Raw genomic sequence first — 26986 nt, 5'->3', positions numbered from 1 at the left:
GGGTAAGTGAATCCTTTCGTAGTCAGGAATCCTGGCCATAGAAACTGAAATGGCTGTGTGGGATAACAAGGGCCTTGAATAGCTATTAGTGACCCATTTTCCCCAATGATGCAGTAATTAAAATGCTGTTATCAGATGCTCTGTAATTACACGCAGTCACAATAAGGCCTTTGGTTTCCTTCTTACTTCAGTGCACTGATGTGTGGTTAAAAGGTTACCATGGGCCATTCTATCCCCTCCAGCATTCCCTGGATGAAAACTGAGAGACAGTTGTGTGCCTGACAGAGAAGTTGCCTAAGCCCACAATTCCCCAGGCTCGGGTCGTGAACTCCGGGGGCTCAAAACGCTCACCCCCACCATGTTAAGCCAAGATTATGGCCTACCAAATTCTTCTGCAGCTCAGGTTTTAGGCTAAGCAGGAGGAATGCACAGCTCTTCCCACCCGTCCCATCTTGCTGCTGCTCGTCTTCTTGCCTTGCTGCTGCTGTTCCAATCACAGGAGAGCGGGAGCTGCTGGGGCCCCTGGGAAATGTAGCCAGGTGCTGGGGCCCCTGGGAAACCTGGTTGCCTCAGTGCTCCCAATGGGAGGGAGTTAGGAAGGAAGCTTTTGAGTGGGGAGGTGTTTGGGGATTCATGTGGGCATGATGGCATACAATTCCATCCCAAACATCCTGAAATAGCGTACGTTTCATTGCATATAGTTTATCATGCACAGTTAACAGTATGACACTATATCTCATATGCCAAGATGTGTTGTTGAGTTTGGAGAAAATATTGGCTTTTTCTGAGCCAGTTTGAGGCAAACGTGTGTGTGTGTGTGTGTGTGTGTGTGTGTGTGTGTGTGTGTGTGTCCCCTCCTCTTCTGGGGAGGAAGATGGTTTGACCACAGAACGGTCTACTCTACTCTGACTGGCAGTGGTTATCGGAGGTTTCAGGCAGGAGTCTTTCCCAGCCCTACCTGGAAATGCTGCCAGGGAGTGAACCTGGGGTCTTCTGCATACAGAACGGGTACTCTTCCACTGAGCTATGCCCCCCTCCTCAAATAAGGCATTCATGGGTCTCCCATCTAGGCACTGACCGTATCAAGGCCTGCTTGGTGTCAGCAAGGTGACTGTATCGGTAGTAGTAGGAGTCAATTTATTACGGTCCTTAGACCAGTTTAACATTTAAAATAATACATTTATAATTTACAAAATATTCAAGTTGCTAATACAAGCTCTACGGAGTTTGGATGCAACGAAACAAAACTTGGCCACATTTATAGCGGTAACAGATTTAAAAATTGACAGCAAAAAATCCAAGTAAAATTGATCCAGGATGATTCTTTAAGAGAGGAGCAATAAACTTAATGCAAGCATCCCTACGAAATTGTCAATACAAAATAACACGAACAACGTGCTCTCCTCAACTTAGGTAAAAACATATGATCTAAATATTCAGCCAGTTTGTGGCTGAAAGTGACTGTTTCATGTGCCTTGGCTTCCTTGATCTGGGACAATGAATGTGGCAACTAATGCTTTGAGTCCTCTCAGGATCTAGCTGGATCAGTGCAGCCGTGTATATACTGTGTTTACAGAATGCAGAAGAACCCCGCTGTTCTCATTCCTATGACCACAGCAACGTCCCATTCTACTCTCACTGCAGATATAGTCTTGGATGGGGTGGGGGTGGGTGGGAATGACCCTCCATTCACGGGACACAATGCAGTCGCATTCCTGGTGGCCACTACTTAAAGTGGGTGTTCAACAAGAACAAGTTTGTTAAAGCACATAATGATAGGGAAATATGGACATCTAATCTGGATCAGTGCTTCCAAGTAAGGAAACGGTGACGGCGCTTTCATGCAGATGAAAAGTGTTCTGCACCGATATCTGATGGAAAGAACCCTTATTTGCTTTCTGGAGCAGATCCACTGATCCACTCCATCCGCTCTGGGCATGCAAAAGAAGAAGACGCCTTGTGATGAATGAGAAAAGCTTCTGCTGGCCCCAGACGGCAGTCAGGCAGTGCCTCCAGGGATGAACTTGTAATTGGTGATGCTGTTTAACCTGTATGTCCACAGGAACACCAGTGTGGCTGCTTACTGGCACATCATAGTGGAAGTCTGGGGTCCTTGGCAGAGAAGAAAGGCACACGCCGGCTTGAGTTCAAGCACGCAAAGATGTTCCGCCATGGCATTCTTCCAGACAAATCTCAGCAAAGAGACCTTCACTGTCCAAGGTTCCTGCCGACTGAGATTTATCAGTAGATGTCCTTCACTTCTCTGGGTTTATATTTGTCAATTCCTTCCCTGGAAACAAGAAAATTTGAGGGCAGGAAGAATGGCTGGGGAGCTTCTCTTCCACTGATGATCTGAGGAAGACCAAAACTGGCCACTTTCTGGGGTCCTTTTGGCCGGGTCCCTGGGTCTTCAGACAAGCAGAAATGCAACATCCTTCATTGGAAGGAATTTGGGGAAAAAATTTTGCAGGGAAAAGAGTAGCACCTCTTTGATGATTTTGCTCAAGGGTGTGGAGAAAGGAATAAATGAGCCGGCTGGAGAGGGGTGGCTTGGAAGAGTGTTCCTTGTGATCTTTGACCAGGTCTGCTGCACCCCTAGGAACAGGAAAGGTGACCGCATTGCAAGACTTACAGCTTGGGGAATTGACAGAGTCACACTCCCTCTGTCAATTCCCCTTTGGAGATCATCCATTGGGTCCAGGGACGTAGCTAGAGGAGAGAGAAGCCGGGTTCACCCCTCTCCCTGGCAGCCCTTCAGAGTGAGGGAGATAATGAAGATAATGGTAGAGTTGGGGGGCCCTCAGGAGCTGGGGGGCTCAGGTACTTTGAACCCATCCACTAGATAATCTTTTTCATCCAAGACTGCCGGAAGTTGAGAGGTCATCACCCTTTCAATCACCTTGGCCAACCACGGGAGATTGGAGACAGGCCTATAACTGCCTAAACCTGAGGGGGATCCAGTGCAGGCTTCTTGAAAAGGAGGTCTAATAATTGCCTCCTTTAAACAGACAGGCATCCCACCTTCCCCCAGAGAAGCATTTAGGATCTCAACCAGGCCCTCCCCAACAATCTCCCTGATTGTTGATAAAAGCCATGTTGGACAAGGGTCAACAGGCGGGAGGACGCATCGTTCCAAGCCGCTTGTTCACGTACTCAGGAGTCACAAATTGAAACTGATCCAATATAACCGCACAAGAGGAGTTATTGGATACCCCCTCTAAAGACTCTGCACCAACAATGGAATCCAGGTCGGCTCGAAGACAAGAGATTTTGTCCGCCAAAAACTCATAAAAAGCTTCACAGCAGCTAACAGATGGTTCCAAAGCCAGAGCAGAAGTCCCCTCAAACATGGAGAAGGGTTCAGTCACGAAGCATTTAGGCTGTGTGAACAGGTGGATTGGGCATGATTTGTGAGCAGGAAAGAGATGGAAAATGCTGTGTAGACAGCAGATCCCTCTTTTGTCTCTGGGCAGATTGGTGCCTGGGCACCTTGCCACATTCCTCCTGCCCGACTGGTCGGAGAAGTTACTTGCAACTTGACATGGCTCCAAAGCTGGGCACCTGCCTCTGGAAGAAATCGGCTCGCGTTAAGGACTAATTATCTAACTCATCAGATTTCCAGCTTCTGTGTCAAAGCAGGAAGCCTTGGAGAGACAATGGCTCAGAACAGAAGACCAGCCAACATTTATAATGCCTCTGAACTTGAGGCTTCATCTGACTGACATCCATTAGCTCTCCCAAGAGAGCGGTCCAAGCCAGGGACGAGGCCGTAGCTCAGTGGGAGAGCGACTGCTTTTCCTGCAGAAGGTCCCAAGTTTTGTCCCTGGCAGCATCTCCAGGTAGGGCTGGGAGGGAGACTCCTGCCTGCAACCTTGGAGACGCTGCCAGTCAGAGTGCGGTCCATTGAATCCCGGCAGGCGATCGTGTGAACGATCAGTGCCGTGTCAAAAGGTTTCCACCGGGCCCACCACCATTTCTGGCAGCAAGCCAGGGGGAAGGAGAGGCCGCGTTGAACGTGGCGGCTCTCTTGGTGCAAGCAGCCCCCACACTGGTGGCATGGGGCCCCTTGGGATGCGGGAGGGGGACGTCTTCCGGGGCCCAGTGCTTGCCTTCACCACGCCGCCATTACTGTGGGGGCATGGCATGGTGGAGGCAAAAGCAGCTGTTACTTGTAGGCCGGGGAAGGCAAGCGAGCTCCTTGATTTAATGGCGGAGGTTTGCTGGGCAGACATCCATTTTATGGCTGTGGTCAACGGCTTTGAAGAGGGCCTTGATTGATTAACTGATTGACTGATTGATTGATTTGTCAAACTTAATTTAAATTTAATGGCGTGTCAACCAATTTAATGACTGAAGTTAGCCGACCAGGGAATGTGTGTCTCATGGCTGCGGTCAGTGGCTGTGGAGACATCACATTTGTGGCTGTGGTTAGCTGAGGTAAAGACTTCTGTTGAATGGCTGAAGTTAGCTGACCAAGAGGTGTCCGTTTCAGGGCTGTAGACATTATCTGTGGAGACACAAGGTTCATGGCTGTGGTTAGCTGAGGTAAAGACTTTGATTTAATGGCTGAAGTTAGTGGAGGAGACCTCGGTTTCATGGCTGTGGTCAACGGCTGTGAAGACATCAGATTCATAGCTGTGATTAACTGAGGTAAAGACCTCTGTTTAATGGCTGAAGTTAGCTGACCAGGAGATGTCTGTTTCGGGGCTGTAGACGTTATCTGTGGAGACACAAGGTTCATGGCTGTGGTTAGCTGCCAAGGAGAAGACTGAATGGCTGAGAAGAACTGGCGAAGAGATGTCCATTTTGTGGTTGCAACTATCCACTGTGACGAAGTTAGCTTTGCCATTGTGGTTAGCTGTGGGGAAGTCAGTCGCACAGTTGAAGTTCGCTGAGGTGAGGACATCTGTTCCATGGCTGAGGTTAGCTGGGGTGAGGAAGCTGGGGTCAGCTGCTGTAGAGAGGTCAGCTTGGTTGCTGCGGTGAGTTTGTGGGGTGACGTCGATTCTGCCACTGAGGTGAGCTGGTGAGGAGATTCTGGCTCTGTCGGTGTGGTCCGCTGAGGCAAAGAAGTCTGTTGCGTGACCACGATTCGCAGCTGTGGAGACATCCATTCTGTCTCCACAGCTGCGAATCGTGGCGTGCCGTCGAGTCGGGTCAGCAGCTGCTGAGGAGGCCTTAGCGATGATGCTGAAGGGAACCCTTGCAGCGAGGCGGTTCGTGGCGTCGAAATTAATGGGGGTGAAGAAGTCCATGGAAGGGTCTCCTCAGTATGCCTCTGAGGAGAATCCATCTCCTCCCACACTTTGCTCTGAGGAGGCATCGATTTCAGGAGTGAACTGGTGCCATTCATGGCTGAGGTGTGAGACGGTGTCTTGGCAAATTGAAATCCCTCACTGAGCATGAGTTGGTTGCCCGACGACACAAGATTTATGGTTGTGTTGGTCAGGAATTTTGTTTTGTTCCCAGCATCTGCTGACAATGTCAGCCCCAAGAATTCTGGGAGGGAAACAAAAGGAGTCAGCAAGATCCACAATTCCAGTTTAGACGTTTGTTACTTAGTAAAGGTGTGCTGTCAAGTCGGTGTCGGCTCGTGGCGACCACAGAAAAGCCCTGTGGTTGGTCTTTGGTAGAATATAGGAGGGGTTGACCTTTACCCTCCTCCCGCACACTATGAGATGATGCCTTTCAGCATCTTCCTCTATCGCTGCTGCTGCTGCCCGATACAGATGTATCCCATAGTCTGGGAAACGGACCAGTGGGGATTCGAACTGGCAATCTCTGGCTTGCTAGTCAAGCCATTTCCCGTTGCACCATTCGGTGGCTTGGTGGGTTCTTGCCTAGTAGCCTGTATTTATTAGCCACATGCCTGAAAAACAGTGAGAAAGCCAGCAGCCCGTGAATGGATGAAGTGGCTTCATGACAATGATTGCCAACAGCCTAGGGTGGTGGGTTCAAATCTCACTCCCCACCCCACCCCACATGAGGAGAGGCCATAAGTCTGTGGCAGTCACAGAGCATTCATTTTGCTCTTAGTACAGGTCTGCACAACTCTGGCCTTCCCGCTGGTTTTTTTTGACTACAGCTCCTGTCAGTGTGGATCCAAGGTCCTTTCAAACACATGAACCATTTGTTACACATTCAGGCAGCAGTTTTAATTGGGCTAAGTAGCTTAAGGCTAGCTGTGGTTGGGATTTGTAAACATGCAAATGGGTGTGAGCCTCCTCCCCGGCCAGCCTGGCTGAGCTGATCACCACATGTTTATGCCATTTGTTCGGTTCTGTGAAATATTATTGTAAGCCGCCTCTGGTGTTTTATTTTAAAAGACAGGCTGCCAAAGCATTAGAGAAACAAATAAACAATACCTAGAAAATAACGCAGGAGAGTGATGACCATGGCCACCAGCATCACCAGGAGGAATCCGCTGCAGATTTCAATACAGCGATAGCAGTAGCACTTCGCTTTCCCCTTTGGCTGCAGAAAGAAGCACCGGAAAGAGCCGTTTTATTCAGGCCTTTGGTATAAGAACAGTCTGTGTTGCATCGAGCCAAATCTCCACCCCACCCCACGCCCTTTCTCCAATAGAGGCAAGCCAGAAACTCCTGGGAACCTCGCAAGCAGAGTGCGACAGAGACAGCCCTCTCCTGCCGCTTGTCCTCAGCATCCGGAAATCCAAGGTAGACTGCCCCTGCCCGTGGCAGTTCTGTTTGGAATTTCTTCACCAGTCAGGGACTGGCCTGCCCTGAAATTGTCTAACGGGGCTTTCGTGAAGCTGAGTTCCATAATATGTAACCCTGCAAAGTGGGCAAAGAGAAACCTATGAATATGGTGGCTCTCTTTATGTTTAGTGGCGGGGGTGGGGGTGGGGAGCTTGTTCAGCCCAGCATAGAATCGCTCCCCATGGCTGTGACGGGTGTTTCTCTGGCATTCCTTTTCAGATTGTAGACTCCTTGCAGGCAGAGACCTATGTCCTTTTTGCTATATAAACGGCCTTGTCATTGCTATCTGGGCAAAGAGGCACCTTTTAAGTGGTGATTCTCTTCTGTTTTTCAGGGGTGGGGGGCAATGAAGCCCACCCTTACCAGTGGCTCTTGCTAGGGGAAAAGCAGGGAACTTAAAAAAAACCCCCAAAAAACCAATCCCTAAGGACTCATGTTGTCACCCAAGCATTTTAACTTGTCTGGGTTTTAAATTGTTTTAAGGTTTTCATTTTTGTTTTAATTTGCTTTATGTTGTGGTAAACCGCCCAGAGACGGAAGCTTGGGGTGGTCAACAAACTTGATGAACGAACATTTGGGGATCCAAGCTTGAGAACTCCGGGGTTAATGCTCAGAGAGAAAATAACTTTTTCCTTTGGGTACCGAAGGAAACAGAACAGAATACCACATCCCTGTCCCGTGAGCACGCATATTGGTTTTACCTTTTGGTAGTGGATGTGTGCCATCCTGTCCTGGGAGGCAGAGCAGCCCTAGAAATGGAGATGGTGTTGAGAAGGCTTAGAAGGACGCCTTCAATGCTCTGAAGGTCTGTCACTTAGAAGCAGAAGCGGACATGTTCTCCGTTGCTCCCGAGCTCAGGACTAGGACCAATGACAAGGAAACGGATTTAGGCTAGACGTCGGGAAGGATTTCCTAGTAGTAAGAGCTGGCCACGCAAGCCTCAAACAGGAAATGGCTTGGGTCTTCAGGAAGCGGCAAACCAACAGAGACAAACTGCCGTTATTAGGTGCTAATACCCATAATGATCATGCGTTATTTCAGCTTGGTGGTGCCAGTATCCTTAAGATCAGGAGTTTTTCGGCATGCCACCATTAGATGCCCTGCACATTCTCTAGTAGTAGCTCAGGATTGCCTACGCTGACTGGTAGCAGCAGTTTCTCCGAGGTTTCTTCAGCCCTACCTGGAGATGCTGCCAGGGATTGAACCGGGGCCCTTCTGCATGTGAGCAGATGCTCTGACCCGAGCACTACGGCCCAATCTCCTAAGGGGGGATATCTTAACAGTTCTCACATGTAGTCACCCATCCAAATGCAAACCAGGGCAGAGCTTTGCTTAGCAAAGGGGGCAATTCATGTGTGCTCCTTCGAGGCCAGCCCTCCACCACACATGAGGGTTGGTTGAAAATGGTGAGCTGTTTTCCGAGACCAGCTTTGGGAACTGTTCCAGCTTTGGGAGCGCATTCCCGATTTTTTCATCGTGGGTGAGCATCAAACAACTGAGAAAGAGGAGTGGGAGTGGAACTGAGAAAGAGGAGTGAGAAAGAGAAACTGAGAGAGAAACTGAAACTGAAACTGAAATTGAGAGAAACTGAGAGAGAAAGAGAAAGTGGAACTGAGAAAGAGGAGTGGGAGTGGAGCTGGTCTTGTGGTAGCAAGCATGGATGGTCCCCTTTGCTAAGCAGGGTTGTGAGACGGTTGGGAGATGCCAGGCATGAGCCGGGGAAGATATTCTCCGCAGGGGATGGGGCCGCTCTGGGAAGAGCACCTGCCTGCTTGCATGCAGAAGGTTCCAGCTTCCCTCTCTGGCAGCATCTCCAAGAGAGGGCTGAGAGAGATTCCTGCCTGCTTGTTACCTGGGAGACCCCAGTTACCACAAACCAGACAGACAAGGATGATTGAAGGAAGCAATAGTCACCATTTATTGAACCAAAACCAGCGCTGGTGGCTCTTTCCTGTGCCTCGTGGCCTACCAGGAAAGACGCGCCAAATACCCAGTGCCTTGGGGTTTTATACCTTGGCATTGTTACACAGCTGGGCGTCCCCCATTCAGCCCGAGGGACCAATTAATTCATTACATTTACACATGTGTTTGCCTTGAGGCTGGACTTTGCCCTAAGTTTCGGTTCTTCAGCAGACAGATAAGCAAATTAAGAGAAGATTCTTTCACATTCTAAGAAGCAGGGCAGTTTGGAATAAGCCGATCATTCGATGCCTATGCTAATGAAGTTTGCAACACCCAAGTACCCTCTTCCCCCACCCTGTCTGTCCTTGGCAGATAAGTAACTCAGCAAGGAATTTTCCATTCCACACTTGCAAACTCTATTAACCATTTCTTGACCAGTGCAAACCTGAGTTCTGTCTCACTCTTTTCGCAAAGACACTTTCCCATTCCATGAGAACAAAGTAATTACAAAGCAGCTTTCAGAAAAGGCATTTCCCCCTCATTCCACATTTCCCCCCTTAGAAGCCATTTTATGGCTTCTCTTCCTGAGGTACATAGCCATTATATGGGGAGCAGTTTCTTTTCTTACTATCGCTGAGATAGTGGATTGCAAAGCACTGGTTATACATAGTATTATGCAGGGCAACAGTAGCAGTATTAACACAACAATAGGAAAGATCATAAACGCAGATTTCAACCAGTTTAGATCCAGTGAGCCAATTCCATAAGTCCCAGTCTGTCACACTGCCGATCCTCTGAAGGCTCCCCTTCCTTTCACTTGACCACTGCTTTGGTCTGTAACAGAAAGACAACCCTCTCGAGAGAGACAGTTCAAGGCAATCCTGCTTATGCTAGAAATAAAAGACAGATGCATGTTTTACCAATTTCCCTCCCCTGGGTAGGGACAACATGCTGAAACTGAGTTCCTGAGTAGCCCAATACAATAATTAAACCTGAGGCTATTTTCAATTTGATCTTTTGGCATTTTCTTTCCAATTTATGTTTTTGTTTTCCTGCTTGCCCTCTTTTCTCCCCCCGAAGTCCAAAACAGAAGATAATGTCCTCATTTACTTCACCTGATGAGCAATCCTGAGCAGGAGGCAAAAACAATGAAAATCAAAAAGAGAAAATAATAATGTTCACATCCATACCCCCTTGTGGGTTTGTTGACTGTAAAGGCATTAAAATCCGACAGGTCAAACAGTCTTGTCTCTCGAGAGGCCACAACATAAGCTCCAGTGCTCGAATATCCAGCTGTTTCTCCAAAAAGTCCAGAGCGGTGTACTGCATAAGTCTGCTCTTTCACAACAACCCTTCGAAGCAGGCCAGGCCATTTAAATAGCTGGCCCAGTGTCACCCAGCAGTGTGGTCGAATGAGGATTCAGACTCAGGTCTCCCTGGTCCTAGTCCACCACTCTAACCACTACGTTGGCTGCCTACATACTTACAGACTTCTGTCAGGGCAATCAATCTCCATCCAGTGTATCTGACTTCATGATTCGTCAGTGACATCTGGCCTTTGGGATTTTAACTGCCCCCATCTAAGCCACGTGTAGGTAGTGTTCCAGCTCTCCATCTTCAGCCTCATCACTAGCAAGCTTGGTAGGGCAACAATATCCTCAGAAAAACCTATAAAAGAAACAGTCCTTGCCCCCCAAGAAAAATACTATACCTATTGAAACAGGATCAAAACCCCTTACGTGAGGTCCAGTGTCTCATGAAACAAACAGGCTTCCTAGTTAAAAGATATCATTAAGAAAAATGTCCATAGTCTCGCCGAGGAGTGAAGCCTGTGATAAACACAGTCATTATCCAATCTCTAGTCAGGAGCTCTGAAAACAGGGTACGGATTGTACGACAACACACAAACTTGATTCCTATTAAACTGGGAGGTTTTCCAGATAACATGCAAACCAGTCTTGTGGAACTCCCTTCCACTTGCAGGAGTGGCAAAACAAAATTCCTTTCACCAAATCTCATGTCTGGGATCTGGAATTTCAAGATCCAGTTGCTGTGAAGGCAAAGCAGGGCTGGCGGTGGGACGAATTTATACATTTTGAAGCCTCAGACCCATTGATAATAGTTTACAGCAAAATCAATTAGCAGAAACATTTCATACATATTACAAAAATATAAAACAATAACTGCATTTGACTATCTGACTTAAAATCTCTTTTCCTTCTTACCCACAATGACAAGTTGCTGTTCAGAGATCTTCCTTTTCACTCAATATTGGGAGTGAGGAGACTACACTCCAGTCATAATTTAGCATTTGCATGTTGGAAACACTTTTCCATGTACAGTCTATACAAAAACAACTGAAACAGAGTTAGAGGAATCTAAGAGCCCCCTCTTTTTAGTAAAGCAATTTCATTACAGCCATAGGCCATACAGAAAATGTAAAGAAAATTAAAAGTATACATTAATACAGAACTTTTCTCCAAGCTCCCTTTAGCTCAAGAAAGTATTACAAGTTTGTAATAAGGAAATCACCATAAGCCAATACTACAGTATAAAATCACATTTGGCAAAAACAATTGCATCTGAATGACAAGGACACACACAATCAGACATTTGGGAGAATGGAGTGGACAGAACTCGCCCTTTCTTCAGCATATATATACAACCTAGCCTCTATATAGCAAATTACCAAAACACTCTCACATATATGACAAAAAAAACACCCATCAGCAAAACAAATAGGCAGAAAGGCAGAATACCCTCTGCATTTTATCAAAACGTGGAATTTCACACAAAGCCTAATAGAAACAGAACTGAACAGAAATAAAGTTCTCAGGAACAGAATCTTCACAGAAGCATCTCTGGACACCCATAGAAACATACACACATATACACACCCACAGCTCCCCTGAAATTAGCATCAGTCACAGTTAACATTTAAACAAACATTTTTGATGGAAAACAGGGAAGTTCACATTTTAAATATCATTTTAAAAACACAACAAAATAAACAGCTACATATTTCAAACTGCATTTAAACAAAATAAACTGTGATATAACATTTAAGTCTGTTTAGGGCTTAACCCATGAGCAAGTTAACCAGTCAAGCGGAACAAAGAAACCCCAAGAAAACACTTCATTCCGTTGAAAACTTCCCTTTTGTCAACACCCCGGGTTGGTGTGAGCAGATGCAGGGACTTGGTGAACTGTCCCTGCCCTGGGAAATCAGTAAGTCAATTTGGATATACTCAATTAGGCCTGCCTCTACTACCTGAGCCCCAAGGAGCATAACGGGCTCCTATCCTGGCACATGTCACGTAACGTGCACAAGCTTTTTTCCCCTAAGTAGACATGTTGCAGACATGTAGGGATTCCTGCAGTAGCCTTGCGGGGCCATTTCTTCCCCTGTGGGTGGACTGATGGTAGTGTTCTACCAAAGTGTGTCCCAACCCTCTGGGCATTGCCTGCCTGCTGTCTGGCTGAAAGGACCAGCCCTGGTCCCTGGCTGGTGACTCAGCCATCCTGGTTTCATCCTCTGGGTGTTCTGGGTGCTGTGAGTCCCAGAGATCTGTGAGTTTGGACAACAGGATCCCCTGTCGGGCTGGATCTGCTTGCAGACCCTCAGCCACTCTTTGGGCTGCCTGGTCAGCCCTCCTGTTGCCTTGTGCCTTCCTGCCATCCCCCCTTTGGTAGCCCCTGCAGTGCATAACAGCCACTTGCTGGGTACACCAAACAACCTTGGGCAGGCAGAAGATCTCCTTACTGTGTCTCATCTTCTGGCCCCCTGTGCTGATGGTAACCGGTTTGTCCTCGCCCTCCTTGGGGAGGCCAGGCTGACAAAGTCTCCTGGCTCCTGCCTCTCGGGGGCCCCTGTGATGGTGGTCTTCCAACACCTGTCCCTGTGGCATCCTTCTGCCAGACTTGTTGTGACCACCGACCTCCCAGGCAGGAGTTTCCGGTTTCTCGTGGGGCACTCCTTCCCTTCCCTGTGACCCTCCTCTCTATCCTGACCTGTTCCTTCTCCTGCTCAACTTACCCATGCCTTCTGAAGTGGTGGCCGCCAAAAGTTAACCTTTTGTCTCTGGCCATGAGCCTTTCCTTGGGCATTCTCTGCCCAAGCCTACTGGAAGGCTCCCGGCTTCGTCCTGCGCTATCAGGACTTTGGTGGCCTCCGGTTTCCCGTCCCACCACGCCTTCCACTTCCTTTCTATCTCCTCTCCCCTATCTGCTGCTTTCCTTCTCTGCTCTCCTACAACCCTGCTTCTCCACCTTCTGTCTGTCCCTCCTTGTCCTACAACCACCCAAACACTACCTTCCTGGCTTCACAACAAGCAACTCCAAACAACATGCCAAACCTTCAGTACTTCACACTTTTCCTTTTCCTTTCCTTAAACCAGCCTCTTTCCATCTGCCTTTCAACAATTAACCAGCCTTTACATCACATGCACCAAATAAACCTCCGGAAACGTCTCTACCTCTCTGCACCTTTCCAAGTGAATCTGTGCCAATCTCCTGCAACTTGCACTTCTCCTCTTGAGATTTACCTCCATCTCTGCTGGGCAAATGGTCCCAGCCTGCTTGCCTGGGCCTCTGCCCTCATGGCTACTCAGAGGGTTGCCTGTTGCTTGCAACAGCTCCTGAGCCATGGGGGAGGGCATTTGGTCTCAGGGACCAACCTGGTACCTATGTAGGGGTTTAGCCTGGGTCCCCTGTACTATATTCCACACCTTCTGGGTTACTAACATCTTCAGTTGGCCAGGATCATGATGATCCCATAATCTCCTGCCTTACTGATTTCTGAGTTGGGGGAGAGAGCCAACTGCCTCCTTCCTACCGTGTTCCTAATTCCCACTGGCCTTGGGGATACGGAACCCCAAGTGCTTCACACGGTCCTGGCAGGCTTGGGCCTCTGGCTCTCGGGACTCTTGTAGCCTGAAGTCCCTCAGAGCCCCCCCAAGCCTGGCTTGAAGCTCTTCAGCATCGACCCTTCCCCTCCCATTGTTTTCCCAGAGGCGTGCTCTCTTACACTCTGAACAAACAGACAAGTGGTGGGGGGGAACGGACTGCGGGTAAGGGATCCACGCAGTGAGGCACAAAAGGATTTTAGACAGACAAATTCACACTTCGCACCTCCAGTTTCCGCTCTCCTCCCGTCGCCGGGACAGAAAACGTACTCAGGAGTCCCGCCTCTGCCAGTGCAGGGCCACACTCGGGGTGGGTTTCCCCCTTTGGGGTCCCCCTCTGCACTCACCAAACTTTCAAACTGCACACATTCACACCAACTCCTCCCTTGTTCCTCCTCCCAGAGCCTGTCCTGCTTTTAGGCAGTGCCCTCTGCCCACAGCGGCTCTTGACCTAGGGTGGGCTATTCCCTTGGTCTCCTACCCGTCCCGGGACTCCCAATACTTCACCTGTCCGGACCCCTTGCGTTGGTGTGCCTCGTTCCGCGCCCGTCTTCGGTGGACTTGGGAGTCTGGGTCTCACGCCGCGGGGGTCAAAACCTTCCTTCTTACAATGGGAGAAGTGGCGCCGAAGGGTTGCTCTCCCACGACGTGAGAAAGGGACCCCCAAGTAGCCACCGATGGGCAGGTAAATCACCAGCAGACCATCCGAGTCACGGCACCAGTTTATGTTACCTGGGAGACCCCAGTTACCACAAACCAGACAGACAAGGATGATTGAAGGAAGCAATAGTCACCATTTATTGAACCAAAACCAGCGCTGGTGGCTCTTTCCTGTGCCTCGTGGCCTACCAGGAAAGACGCGCCAAATACCCAGTGCCTTGGGGTTTTATACCTTGGCATTGTTACACAGCTGGGCGTCCCCCATTCAGCCCGAGGGACCAATTAATTCATTACATTTACACATGTGTTTGCCTTGAGGCTGGACTTTGCCCTAAGTTTCGGTTCTTCAGCAGACAGATAAGCAAATTAAGAGAAGATTCTTTCACATTCTAAGAAGCAGGGCAGTTTGGAATAAGCCGATCATTCGATGCCTATGCTAATGAAGTTTGCAACACCCAAGTACCCTCTTCCCCCACCCTGTCTGTCCTTGGCAGATAAGTAACTCAGCAAGGAATTTTCCATTCCACACTTGCAAACTCTATTAACCATTTCTTGACCAGTGCAAACCTGAGTTCTGTCTCACTCTTTTCGCAAAGACACTTTCCCATTCCATGAGAACAAAGTAATTACAAAGCAGCTTTCAGAAAAGGCATTTCCCCCTCATTCCACATGCTGCCACCTTGGAGAAGCCGCTGCCAGTTTGTGTAGACAATCCTGAGCTAGATGGACCAAAGGTCTGACTCAGTATATGGCAGTATATGGCAGCATCGTTGTCCTACCCCATGAATGGCCATGTGAACAGCCCTAATATTGCCCTGAATCCAAGTCTGGGTTTCTTCCCAGTTCTTTGATGTTAGAAATTGGGGGATCATCTTAAACCCAGAGTTCGTCCCCTTGCAGTCAAATACAAGTATTTAACCTCGATTTCAAGAGGGCCGTCTTGAAGTCAGACGCGTCTTCTATTCAGGTAAATACAGCAGAGGGTGACCCAGGAGGGCCATAACAAGATCTGGGCTTGTCTCGTTGAACAGGTGCAGCTCTGCCTTTCTCTGGAGCTCTCTCCTTTTATGCTCCGTCATAGCTGCTTTCTAGAGCCTTCCACTGTCCACCTGGCGAACGGCGGTATTGGATTCCTCGTTTGCACAGGGAAGAGTGGCCAGACGTGTTGGGCAGCTTCTGCAAAACAGAGGCGTTGCCCAGGGCTGCTGTTCCACAGACTCAAAGGGAACGTAGAAACATCGGAAGCTGCCATATACTGAGTCTGACCCTTGGTCCATCTCGCTCAGGATTGTCTACCCAGACTGGCAGCGGCTTCTCCAAGGTCGCAGGCAGGTGTCTCTCTCAGCCCTATCTCGTTGGAGATGCTGCCAGGGAGGGAAAGAAGGAACCTAGATGCTCTTTCCAGAGGAGCTCCATCCCCTATGGGGAATCTCTTCCCGTGCTCACACAGGTAGTCTCCCATTCAAATACATACCAGGCCAGACCCTGCTTAGCAAAGAGGACAAGTCATGCTTGCTACCACAAAACCAGCTCTCCTGATAGGAAGATAGGAAGCTGCCATATACTGAGTCAGACCCTTGGTCCATCCAGCTCAGGGCTGTCTACCCAGACTGGCAGCGGCTTCTCCAAGGTTGCAGGCAGGAGCCTCTCTCAGCCCTACCTTGGAGATGCTGCCAGGGAGGGAACTTGGAACCTTCTTGCTCTTCACAGAGCAGCTCCATCCCCTCAGGGGAATAACTTACAGTGCTCTCACACTTCTAGTCTCCCTTCCATATGCAACCAGGGCAGACCCTGCTTAGCTAAGGGGACAAGTCATGCTTGCAAGTTGCGACCACACACACACTCACACACAAAACGGCAATATGAACTCACAGGGCTTAATTCATCAAATCAGATCAGGGTGGCCCTTTCAGGAGGCTTGGGGAGACAGTTGCCTCAGGTGTTGGATTCTTGGGGTTCCAGCAGGGCAGCAACATACCCCCCTTGGGCTCGATACGACCCTTCCAATCTTTGCAAAGAGCGCCTCTGCCCACCGGCCCTGCAAAGCTCATAAGAAGCCCTTGGAGAAAAGAGGAGGCAGCTGGTAACCTTCCCTCCTCTCCACAGCCTGCATCCCTTTCCAAGTTTGCAAGGGTCAGTTTTGAGAGGACCTCACCTTGAGGACCAAGCACCTCACCTCAGGCTCTCATATACTCTGGGCACCCCTGAATGCTTCTGTTCTCCAGTCGGCCCAATGGGCTTCGAAGTCATGACGGCAAAATCAAACCTCCACATTCTGAAGCAGTCTACCATTGGCTACTCTTTGCATGCATTCCTATGATCTCTTTCCCAGATATATCTTTTCTGGTTCGATGTGGCCATGGAAGCCTTGGATTTGAAATGGGACAACGGTCAGCCAGAGACACAGGGACCAGAAAACCGAGCCTGTAAAAGGGACCCATTGAAGCAAGCACCTTACCTTCCAGATGATGGTGGGATGGTGAGGTCACCTCCTTGGAGAGGAGACAGGAACGGAGATCAGAATGAAGATATTCCCCTCCGGGGATGGAGCTGCTCTGGGAAGAGCATCTGGGTCCCAAGTTCCCTCCCTGGCAGCATCTCCAAGATAGATTCCTGCCTGCAACCTTGGAGAAGCCGCTGCCAGTCTGGGTAGACAATACTGAGCTCTATGGACTGATGGTCTGACTCGGTAAAAAGCAGCTTCATGTGTCCATAAGGCTCGTGGGAGCTGTAGTCTAACAGTGGCTGGAGGGTTATTATTATTTATTTTTATTTATTCGATTTCTATACCGCCCTTCCAAAATTGGCTCAAAGAGGTTTACACAGAGAAATAATAAATAAGATGGATTCTTATCCCTAAAGGGCTCACAGTCTAAAACTGTTGAACATAGGAACAGCTGCTGTCCACTGAGTCAGACCCTTGGTCCAACTAGCTCAGTACTGCCTGCTCGGATTGGCAGCGGCTTCTCCAAGGTTCCAGGCAGGAGTCTCTCTCCCAGCCCTACCTGGAGATGCTGCCAGGGAGGGAACCGGGGACCGTCTGTGTGCAAAGCTGATGCTCTGCCCCTGAGCTACAGCCCCATCCGAGTCACCGGTGACATTGGCTCAGTGGCTCGATCCTGGCAAAGAGTTTGGACAACATGACCTTCTGGCTCGCTGCCTACCCTGTGTTTCTAGGAAGAGTTAATCACTCCTAATCATGGTTGGTGAAGCTTCTGGAGAAGTCATTAAGGGCTACCTGAGCACTGTGTGGGCAAGTAATTGGCTTCCATGTCATCGTCCTGAGCCATCTACCAGCTTGAGCCATTTTTGCAGGGGTGGTCCACAAATCAAATTAATCAAATACATAAAGCAACAGTCACGCCCCAAACTGTGTGTGTGTGTGTGTGTGTGTGTGTGTGTGTGTGTGTGTGTGTGTTGATTTCAGATCCGGGACAACCAGGCCTCCTCTCCCCTGCCAATGGGCATGCCTGTGGCTTATGACTCACCTCCCTTCGTGACGGGCCAACGTACCAGGGGAAGGAGTGACGGCCCTGAACCACGTCCCACCACCTCTCGCAATGCCTCGTGGCAGACCTGAAGGAATCTGGAACATCGGGAGCCTGCTGAGTCAGACAGCTGGTTCCTCCCGCTCAGTATCATCTGTCCCGGGGCCGGCAGCAACTCTCCAGGGGGCCTTGGCCAGCCCTACCTGGAGATGCCGCCAGGCACCACCCTCTGCGGACAAAGCAGGAGCTTCGCCACTTAGCTAAGGCCCCCGTTGTGGGATCTAGAGGGTTTTTCAATTCATGGAGAGTCTTGAAATTCATGGAGCTTTGTTAGCAATAGACTTCCATCAGGATCGGGGGGGGGGGGCTTCCCAAATGCACCTGCGTTGCTGCTGTGGGAGGAAGCCGGATGCTGGGCCGTATCCTGCAGAGCTCCCCTTCTTACATCTAGGAGAAAGACAGACACAATGTTTTTAGAACAGCAGAGTGGCCAGTGTGGAAGTCTCCTCACTGTGTTCCGTACAGACGCCCCTTTTTCTGTCCCAGGGCAAGCCCCCCAAATCCCATTTCTGCCCCTTTCCATCATGGAAGGCACCTACTGGCAAGTGCCTGGGTGGTCACCCACCCACCCACACCCCTGTCCTTGCTCATCGCTCTCAGGGAGGGGTTACAGCTCCGTCGTTGCCCTCTGAAACTCTGGAGAGCTGCTGCCAGTCAGTGTAGACCATGCTAAGTTAGATGGGCCAAGGCCCTAACTCCGTAGGCAGCAACTCCCTAGAGGATGGAACCACAGCTCAGTGGCAGAGCATCTGCTTTGCAGGCGGGAGGTCCCTAGGTCAAGCTTTGTTATTTCCCAGTTAGTGCTGGGAACGAGCCATGCTTGAAACCCGGGAGACCAGCTGCCGGTCCGTGCAGAGACAGTGTTGCTAGACGTGTTCCAGTATACGGCAGCTTCCCATGTTGTTTGTGAACTCTAATCTATCCAGTACATGCAGTGATTCATTTATTATGTGCCCCATGCAGGCAGCACTGTGTTTGTTCTCTCTCAGTTACATCACCGAAGAAGCATCCAGGCGGCATTTCTACCACCTGTTGTGTGCTGATGAAACCTTTTCTTCTTCTTTTTTCTTTTTCTTTTTCTAAAAATGGAGTTGTGTAATGAGGCTGGTTGTTGGGTTTCCTTTCTTTGGCCTGTGGCCAGCTGTCCTTTGAGCATACACAAAAACAGGCTGGCAAACTTTGTCCAGGCGGTGGTTTCTGAGAAATAGGCATGCCATGCTCTCTCTCTTTCCCCCACATCTCAGAGATCTGACTTCTGGAGCCGCCCCAGCAGAGGATGGACCTCCTCCTCCTCATCATCATCTCTCCACCCCTTTCCACAGCTGGCACTGGCCATGGGGCGGACTCCCGAAAATCTGGCCCCGTGTGCATAAATAAGAAACCCAAAGGCAAAGTTAGACATCAAGAACCAGATTATCACCCCGAGGGAGAACCTCCTTGCTGGCCGTGGAGAGGGAAGGGGGACGTGGCCCCAGAGACAAGGCAGGAACACATCTGGCACGGCTTTTGCGGTGGGCTTGATCACCTGCGGTCCTCTGGATTGCTCAAGGACACAAGATTCATTGAGATTTCTCAGGAGAACTTTGGGGTTATAATCTCCCCGAGCAGGTGAGTGGCGCTCTTCTGTCCTTGCCGTCACTGCAGGCGACGTTTCAGAATGCGGTTAGCAGGGATGTGGGGAGCTGCTGCCATCCCGAGTCAGAGCATCGGTCCATCTAACTCTGGGTTGTCTGCACTGACCGGCAGCAGCTCTCCGAGTCTTCAGGAAGGAGTCTCTCCCGGTTCCGCCTAGAGTTACTGCCAGGGATTGAACCTGGGACCTTCTGCGTGCAAAGGAGATGCTCTTCCGCTGAGCTACGTCCCCATCCTCAGAATAGTGGTCTGCTTTATATAGGAAGCTGCCATATACCGAGTCAGACCACTGGTTTATCTCGCTCAGGATGGTCTGCACCGACTGGCAGCAGATTTCTAAGGTTCTAAGGAACCTTGGAAAGCAGCCGCTGGTCAGTGTAGGGGACACTGAGGTGGATAAGCCAATGGTCTGAAACAAGGCCCTTTGCTAGAAAAGGGATGGGACTTAAGTTCAGTGGCAGAGCATCTGCTTTGCAGGCAGAAGGTCCCAGGTTCCAATCCTGGCAGGATCTCCAGGTAGAAAGCTTGGAGAGCCGCTGCCAGTCAGTGTTGTCAACCCTGAGCTAGATGGGCCCATGGTCTGGCTCAGCAAACAGCAGCTTCCTGTATTCTATAATACTCAGCTCAAAGTTTCTGAAGCAACAACTGAGCAGGGCTATGTCCTCTGTTTGTGGGCTCCTTCTGCTTGGCCACCGTGAGAGAGGCAGGATGCTCCGCTTTGGTCTGAGCCAGTGGGGCGCGACTTGTGGTTCCATGGTGGCTAAAGCGGAGCCTCCATATTCAGAAGCAGTGTACCACCGGACAAGAAATGTTTATTTTTTTAAATTTATTTTTTGATTGCGTTTCTGTACTGCCTAGTATGGAAATCTCTAGGCGGTGTACAGATTAAAACATAATATAAAACAAAACATTTAAAATGAATTTAAAAACAGATCAAAATCACGATAAAAACACTCGTTAAAATTTAAAATTTTCAATCAACAACAAACAACAACAACAAATATTTATATACCACTTTTTCAACAAAAGTTTCCAAAGCGGTTTACACAGAAAAATAATAAATAAATAAGATGGATCCCTGTCCCTGAAGGACTCGCAATCTAAAAAGAAGCATAAGATAGACACCAGCAACAGTCACTGGAGGGATGCTATGTTGAGGGTGGAGAGGGCTAGTTACTCTCCCCTTGCTAAATAAAGAGAATCACCACATTAAAAAGGTGCCTCTTTGCCAATTTAGCAGGGGAGTTAGCAGCAATATCTGATTGATTGATTGACTGACTGATTAAGTGCCATCAAATCGGTGTCTACGTAGTGACCACGTAGATAGATTCTCTCCAGGATGATCTGCCTTAACTTGGCCTTGAAGGTCTCTCAGTGGTGCATTCATGGCTGTCGTCATCGAGACCACTAAAATATCTAGACCGCTAAAATTGAACCTCTACCTTCAGCAGCAATATACCCCTGAACACAAGACGCTGGGGATGATCCACGGGGATGGGGGTGGGTTGGGGGGTGGAATTACTCCCTCCATGCTGTGCTTGAGGCAAGCCACACTCCTGACTGTGTCCCGTGATGTTTACAATACCCCAGATCTTAATTAGCTGCTGATGAGCAGAAGGTGAGCTGGGCTCCTCCCAGGGTTGCAAAGGAGAGTTTCACTGGTGACGACAGACATGGAGGCAGCAACCTTTCCCTCTCCCTCTGCCTCTCTCGTTTTCGCAAGGCAAAAGTGTTCCATTTCCGGAGCGGTGGGGTTATGCACACAGGCATCACAAATGCCCGTCCGAGAATTTAGCAGTTGTGTCAGGCTGCTGTAAAATGTATAAAACGTGTCATGTGGGACAGAGGCAGCCAGCTTATACTGAGTCAGACCATTATACAACCGAGCTTGATATTATCTATTCTGACAGGCAGCAGATCTACAAGATTTCAGGCAGGGGTCTTAATTCCCAGCCCTACCTGTCAATCAATCGTTATTATGGTCTTGGACCAGCACAACCAGCCCTACCTGGAGACGCTGCCTGGGCCTGAAGCTGGAACTTTGGTCCTCCAGCTGTGGTCAGACTACGGCTCCCATCATCCCTGGCTATTGGCCACTGTGGCTGACAATGTTTCACGCTTCCCAAATTTTGCAGAAGGTGTCGGTTTTAATGAGTTTTTAAAACCTGAATTCGAACGCCGGGTAGAAATTGTCAAAAATAAATAGACACAAGGACACACACTCCTTGCCCTCCTGTATGTGGTCATGCTGGCCAGCTGTTTCCTGTGGTGGTGAGTTCCAGGGGTTGTTTGTATCCATTGCCTGGTCTGGCCTCCAGCAGAGACAGGGGACTGGGTTTGAGGGCCGGTTCCTTGCAAATTGCAGTGGTTCCCTATCACCCAGACCCTGCTGCTGTTGCTAGGAGTGCAGTCTGCCATTTATTTATATTTATTATTACTTTATTGAAGTTATTTCAAGTTTGCCCATCACTGCCCCTGGCTAAAAACAGAACAAAACAAAAACCCTCCTCTTTTTTGGTATATTGTTTTGATAATGGCATGGTTTCTTCTGCTTTTCTTCTGTATTTGTTTTATGTTGTGAGCCCAGCTTTGGTTGCTTTCTTCCAAAACAGAAAAACAAAATATAAATATTTAAGAACTAGTCGGTGAGGCCCAAGTCATTTCGTGTGGACTGTACTTCTAGGAAAGCTCAACTAATTAAATACTCGTAACAGAATGTCCTGTTAAGGTGCTTGCAAAAGGGAATGAAAGGAGGTGTTTGAATTCTGTAGGATTTCAGCGTCAAACTTCAATTTGAACCATAGTCAATTTGAATCTGAGAAAGAGCTTCTGCTTCTCTTGGGCATGACATCATTTTGGAATTATTGATCTGATCATTGCATGTTAAAAAGATGTTGAGATTGAACAACAAGAGGCAAAATATGATGATTAATTCAGAATTTCTGCTTTAAAAATACCCCATCCCGATATTTAAGCTGTCTCCAAGCCGATTCTGGTGCAAAAAGTAGTGCATTCAGCTACTCAGGAGTAGCCTTACAAAATTTGTTATCTGTAGGTAATCAAGGGAAACATTCTTCAAATTATCTAATTTGAAGAAATCACAGCATTTCTTCCAAAAATTACCAACATTGTTCAAAAATTTCACCGTGCATATTCTAGCGTAAAAACTCATGCATTCAGCTAATTTAAAGGGCAGGACTGTGCATGCAACATTTGTTATCTGTCGGTAAGCAGGAAGAAAGAGATTCAGAATTGCTTTTAAAATTTCATTGGATGGTTCACTGTGTAAAAAGTAGCGCATTGAGCTCATCCCTGTGGCAGGATGGCGCATGCAAACCTGGGGTCTACTCTGTAAGCAACCGGGAAGAAGCATGGCCCGATTTCGCACAAACAACCAGCTCTTTAAAGCCACACCACACACACTCAGAGCCCAAAGCAAACACAGAGCCATTCTGCCGGCCTGGGTGCCTTCTGCGCAGGCGCTGGCACTTAAAGCCGCGTCCCCTGCCCTTCAGGTTAGAGCCGGCGGAACGTACCATTGAGCGCACGGGGGGGATTGAGAGAGAGATTGGGAGGAGAGGGAGAGATGGGGCTAAGGGAGCGCTCGCCTTGCCTAGAACCGGGGGAGTGGGAGTCGGTTGGGGGGTTGCCGTGGGCACAGCTGGCCACAAGGTGGAGGAAATGAGTTAGGAGGGCTCCCTGGTGCCTCTGCACCCCCCCTTGAGTTGTGGTAGATTCCTCCCTCCCTCGGTTCCGCCCCTCCCTCCCGATCTCGCTCTCTCTCTCGCTCAGCTGCCAGCGCTGCCGTTTTCGAGAGGGGCTGTGTGGTAAGTGGGGCGCTGGCTGCTGCCGCCGCCGCCCGGGTCCCCCAGCTGGAGTGGGGAGGGGGGCAGAGGCCGGGCGCCTGGCTTCCCCCTGCATAGGGTGGGAGAGAGTAGAGGCCGGACTCCTGGGTCCCTTTTGCCTTCAAAGGGGAGGAGTGGAGCTGGGGGGGGGGCGCAGAGGCTGGACAACCCCCCGGCTCCCTCCAACTTTAAAGATGGGGCGGGAGTCGCTCCGAGGTTTCCTTGGCGTTGCAAGGCAAGGCAATCTCAGTCCCTGTCTTGGATGCTTAAGTGTGTGGGGGGTCCCAGGGCACCAGGGTCAGAGGTGCACCTAGATCATTTTGGAGCCTGGACCTCGAGGCCTTGGGAGGCCCCCCCCGCTGTGGGAGCCCCCCCCCTCCGCTGCAAGGCAAGCATCATATTCAACACGCAGGTGCTGGAGGGCACAAACCACCCCGCCCAGGACAGACGGAAGAGGATTTGGGGGGCCCCCAGGGGGTGTGGAGGCGGCCCTTGGCCTCGGCCCCAAAGTCCAGGGGTAAGAGCGCCTCTGACCTGCTGGGTTCCTATGGGGAGTGACAGTGGCCCGGGGGGCGGAGCCGTCCTCCGTTGCGGCTGGGGTGTGTGTGTGTCGAGCCAGGATTCTTGGGTTCTTCCCTTAACCGCAAAAGTTGGCGTAAGCGCCGGGCTCCTGGGTTCCCTGGAGCGGGAGTTGGGGCCAGTGCAGAGTGGGTTTTGTGTCTCTGCTGATCCCGGCATTCAGAAGTTGAGCCAGAACTCCTGGGTTCTGGAGCGGACCGTGGGGACCCGCGAGCTTAAAAAAAAAAATAGGGTGGGTGGGAAGTAGTGATGTATTTAAAAACGGGTGTTGTGTGTCAACCTCTGCCTGGCACGAATCCGGTTTAAGCGGAAATGCGAATGCAAAAGTAAAATGGGAAAAGGCAGCACGTGAAAACCCCTGACCCTGCTTGCTCCTCTCTCGGAGCTGAATCATGATGACCCCACAGACTGCGCTCAAGGCTGCCTTTCTCTGTAAAGAAGAGAACTGTGATGAGGAAAACTCGGGGGCTCCTGAGGTTAAACCCGATGATCAGTGCTGCAAAATACGTCACCTGGTGTGTCTCTGACTGTGGGCTGCCAAGTGGTGCTTGGGTATGCTAGAGGTCCCCAGACGCGGTTAGACTACAACTCCCATCATCCCTGCCGTGGTGGCCGGTGGGGGTGATGGGAGTTGTAATCCAGCCACATCTGGGCTAACCCCTGGCTGTATGCACCCAGTCTGGGCAGGTGATCTTGTTCTCTTAGGAGGAGCTGGAAAAATATACGGTCCGGAGATCTCCTGGGGATTGCTTTGTGGACTGTGGAACTTGGATCCACAGTCCTGGGTCCTTCGGGAGTGAGGTGGCCTCTGTGACCGAGGAGTGTCTGGCAGCTGGGGTGGGTCAAAGTTAATGGAAGCCAAGTGATTTGGGATTAAGGGAGTTAAGCAGCAGGCGCCCGCCTGAAACCTTGGCGCGCTGCTGCCAGTCAGGGTTGGCAGTATTGAGCTTGAGGCTCCAATGATCTGACACGGTAGGAGGCAGCTTCCAGTGTTCCTGTGAGCTGGGCCTTCTTTGGAGTTAAGCGCGCTGGGCATGGACTCCTGGGTTCTTGGCAAAATTCGGGCGGGGGGGGGGGGCTTCAGTGGCGATTGCTAAAAGATGAACGTACTGCTTCTCAACACAAATGTTCCCAAAACGGTTGACCCCAAGGGGTTCCCCTGTTGGGTTACTTCATCTGCTTTTGCTGGTGTGGATAGGGATGATGGGAATTTGGAGCCTTCTGCGTGCAACCGGGCAGGGGCTCTTCCCACAGCAGATTCCCCATCCCTTCAGGGGAATATCTTGCAGTGCTCACACGTGGAGTCTTCCGTCCAAATGCCAACCAGGGTGGACCCTGCTTAGCAAAGGGGGATAGGCCATGCTTGCTGCCACAGGACCAGCTCTCCTCCCACCAGGAGTGGGAAACCAGGGGAAGATGCCAGGCAAGAATATATGTATATTTGGTCCGAACCTTCTGCTGCCTTCTACTGAGTCCGACCCTTGGTCCACATAGCTTAGCGTTGTCAACACTAATTGGCAGTGGCGCGCCAGGATTTCACACGGGGCTTTCTCCGCCCTGCTTGGAGCAGTCCTTGAACCCAGGACAAAAGAACATAAGAGCAGCCCTGCTGGATCAGGCCCAAGGAAGCCCATCTAGTCCAGCATCCTGTTTCACACAGTGGCCCACCAGATGCTGCTGGAAGCCATAGGCAGGAGATGAGGGAATTCCCTCCCTCCTTCTGTTACTCCTCTGCAACTGGTACTCAGAGGCATCCTGCCTTTGAGGCTGGAGATGGCCTATAGCCCTCTGACTAGTAGCCATTGATAGACCTCTCCTCCATGCAGTGATCCAGGCCCCTCTTAAAGCCATCCAGGTTGTTGACTGTCACCCCATCTTGTGGCAGAGAATTCCACAGAGAACTCCATCTTCAGCATGCCCATCACAGAGTGTTAGAATTGGTGAAGTCTCACTCCCGAAGTTTCCAGGTGCTAAGAAGCAAGGAAGACCCTGTATTTCATGTGAGAAATGGCTGAAGAGGCTGGGTATCTTTAGCCTGGAGAAGAAACAACTGAAAGGAGAGGCGAGAACAGTCTTCAAGCATCTGAAAGGCCGCCAAGGAGAAGGGCCATGCGCTGGACCCTTCCCTTGCTGTTGGTAGGCCCCCGCAAGGTAGACTGCCTTTAAACGAGGAGGTTCCATTGCCATGAACAGCTGTTGCACAACCTAGACGTGTTTTCGGTTGCTCCTGAGGCGTGGAACCGATGAGTCGAAATGGCCAGGAAGTAGGTTTAGGATAGACATTTGGAAGCATTTCCAGACTGAGCCGTTGGCCAGTGGAACAGTCTGCCTCATGCAGTGGGGGCGGGGCGGGGGGCTGGAGGTTTTCAGACAGAGGCTGGATGGCCACCTGTTAGAGAGGTTGTAGCGGATTCCTGCCCTCAAAAGACGTTCAAGGCCCCTTCCAATTCTCTCCTGGCGACCACACATGGCATAGTTTATAAGCCAAAAGAGAGCTGGTTGCACATGTGCATCCAGCTTTGCAGTGTACGTGGCTTCCCTTGGCTTGTGTGGCCAGGCGTTTTGATGGGTCTCTTGCCCAATCTGAAGTGTATGTGCCATGACTTCCAGCCTTTTGCATTGGCACTGGAGTGGCTCTTTGAACCTACAGAAACTTGCTTCCAAGTGCACACAGCTTAGATTGTGCAGTAAATGAATGAGCTTCAGTTCTCGGATCTGTTTAAATCTGCATCGGAGCGAACCGGCAATTTGGAAGTAAAAAACCCGATATTCTTGTTGTTGGACGACATTCACATCTGTATCGCGGGAGAGGCGTTTCCTCCTGTGTCTCTGAGACACTTAAACTTGCTTAACTGGTGAACTGTCCTTGCACTCTCCTAGGTCTGCACAGCTTTGGCCCTCCTGCCGAAATTGGACTACAGTTCCCATTATCCTTGACTATTGCCGACCAGGGATGATGGGAGTTGTAGTTCAGATGCAGCTGGAGGACTGGACTCCCTGCAGACCTGCTCTGTTGCCTAGTGGTGCCAAGATTTAGTCGGTTAATTGTATTGATAGACTCCTCCTTGCCTCAGCCCACGTTGCTGTTTGATTACAACTCCCATCACCCCCTGCCATGGTGGCTGTGGATGATGGGTGTTGTAGTCCTGCAGCATCCGCTGGAGAACCCCTGCCTTGCCCAAGGCACCCGGTGTGAC

At 50.0% G+C, this 26986-nt stretch overlaps 2 protein-coding genes across 4 annotated transcripts in view; one reads left to right on the top strand and one right to left on the bottom strand.

Annotated features, from left to right (window-relative positions):
- Positions 1-1120: 1120 nt before the first annotated feature.
- Positions 1121-7444, bottom strand: LOC128336098 (polycystic kidney disease protein 1-like 3). Its single transcript, XM_053275268.1, has 3 exons — positions 7421-7444; positions 6366-6474; positions 1121-5499 (listed from the first exon to the last, which is right to left on the bottom strand). The coding sequence occupies exons 1-3, from the start codon at positions 7442-7444 to the stop codon at positions 4313-4315; spliced, it is 1320 nt and encodes a 439-aa protein (XP_053131243.1). The 3' UTR covers positions 1121-4312.
- An 11701-nt stretch (positions 7445-19145) lies between these two features.
- LOC128335956 (NADPH--cytochrome P450 reductase) overlaps positions 19146-26986 on the top strand; it is a 49320-nt gene continuing 41479 nt past the window's right edge. The window contains exon 1 of one of the 3 annotated variants that reach the window (XM_053274929.1): positions 19146-19341. Coding sequence is in view for 1 of the 3 variants with exons in the window: in XM_053274927.1 (XP_053130902.1) it covers positions 23473-23727 (255 nt within the window). In the remaining 2 variants the exon portion in view is untranslated. Of the gene's footprint in view, positions 19342-23037; positions 23193-23457; positions 23728-26986 lie in introns of those variants that run through there. The other 2 variants (XM_053274928.1, XM_053274927.1) reach the window with 2 other exon arrangements.

The sequence above is a fragment of the Hemicordylus capensis genome, chromosome 12, assembly GCF_027244095.1.
Source record: "Hemicordylus capensis ecotype Gifberg chromosome 12, rHemCap1.1.pri, whole genome shotgun sequence".
Lineage (NCBI taxonomy): Eukaryota > Metazoa > Chordata > Lepidosauria > Squamata > Cordylidae > Hemicordylus > Hemicordylus capensis.
This window is presented reverse-complemented; position numbering and strand designations above follow the sequence as displayed.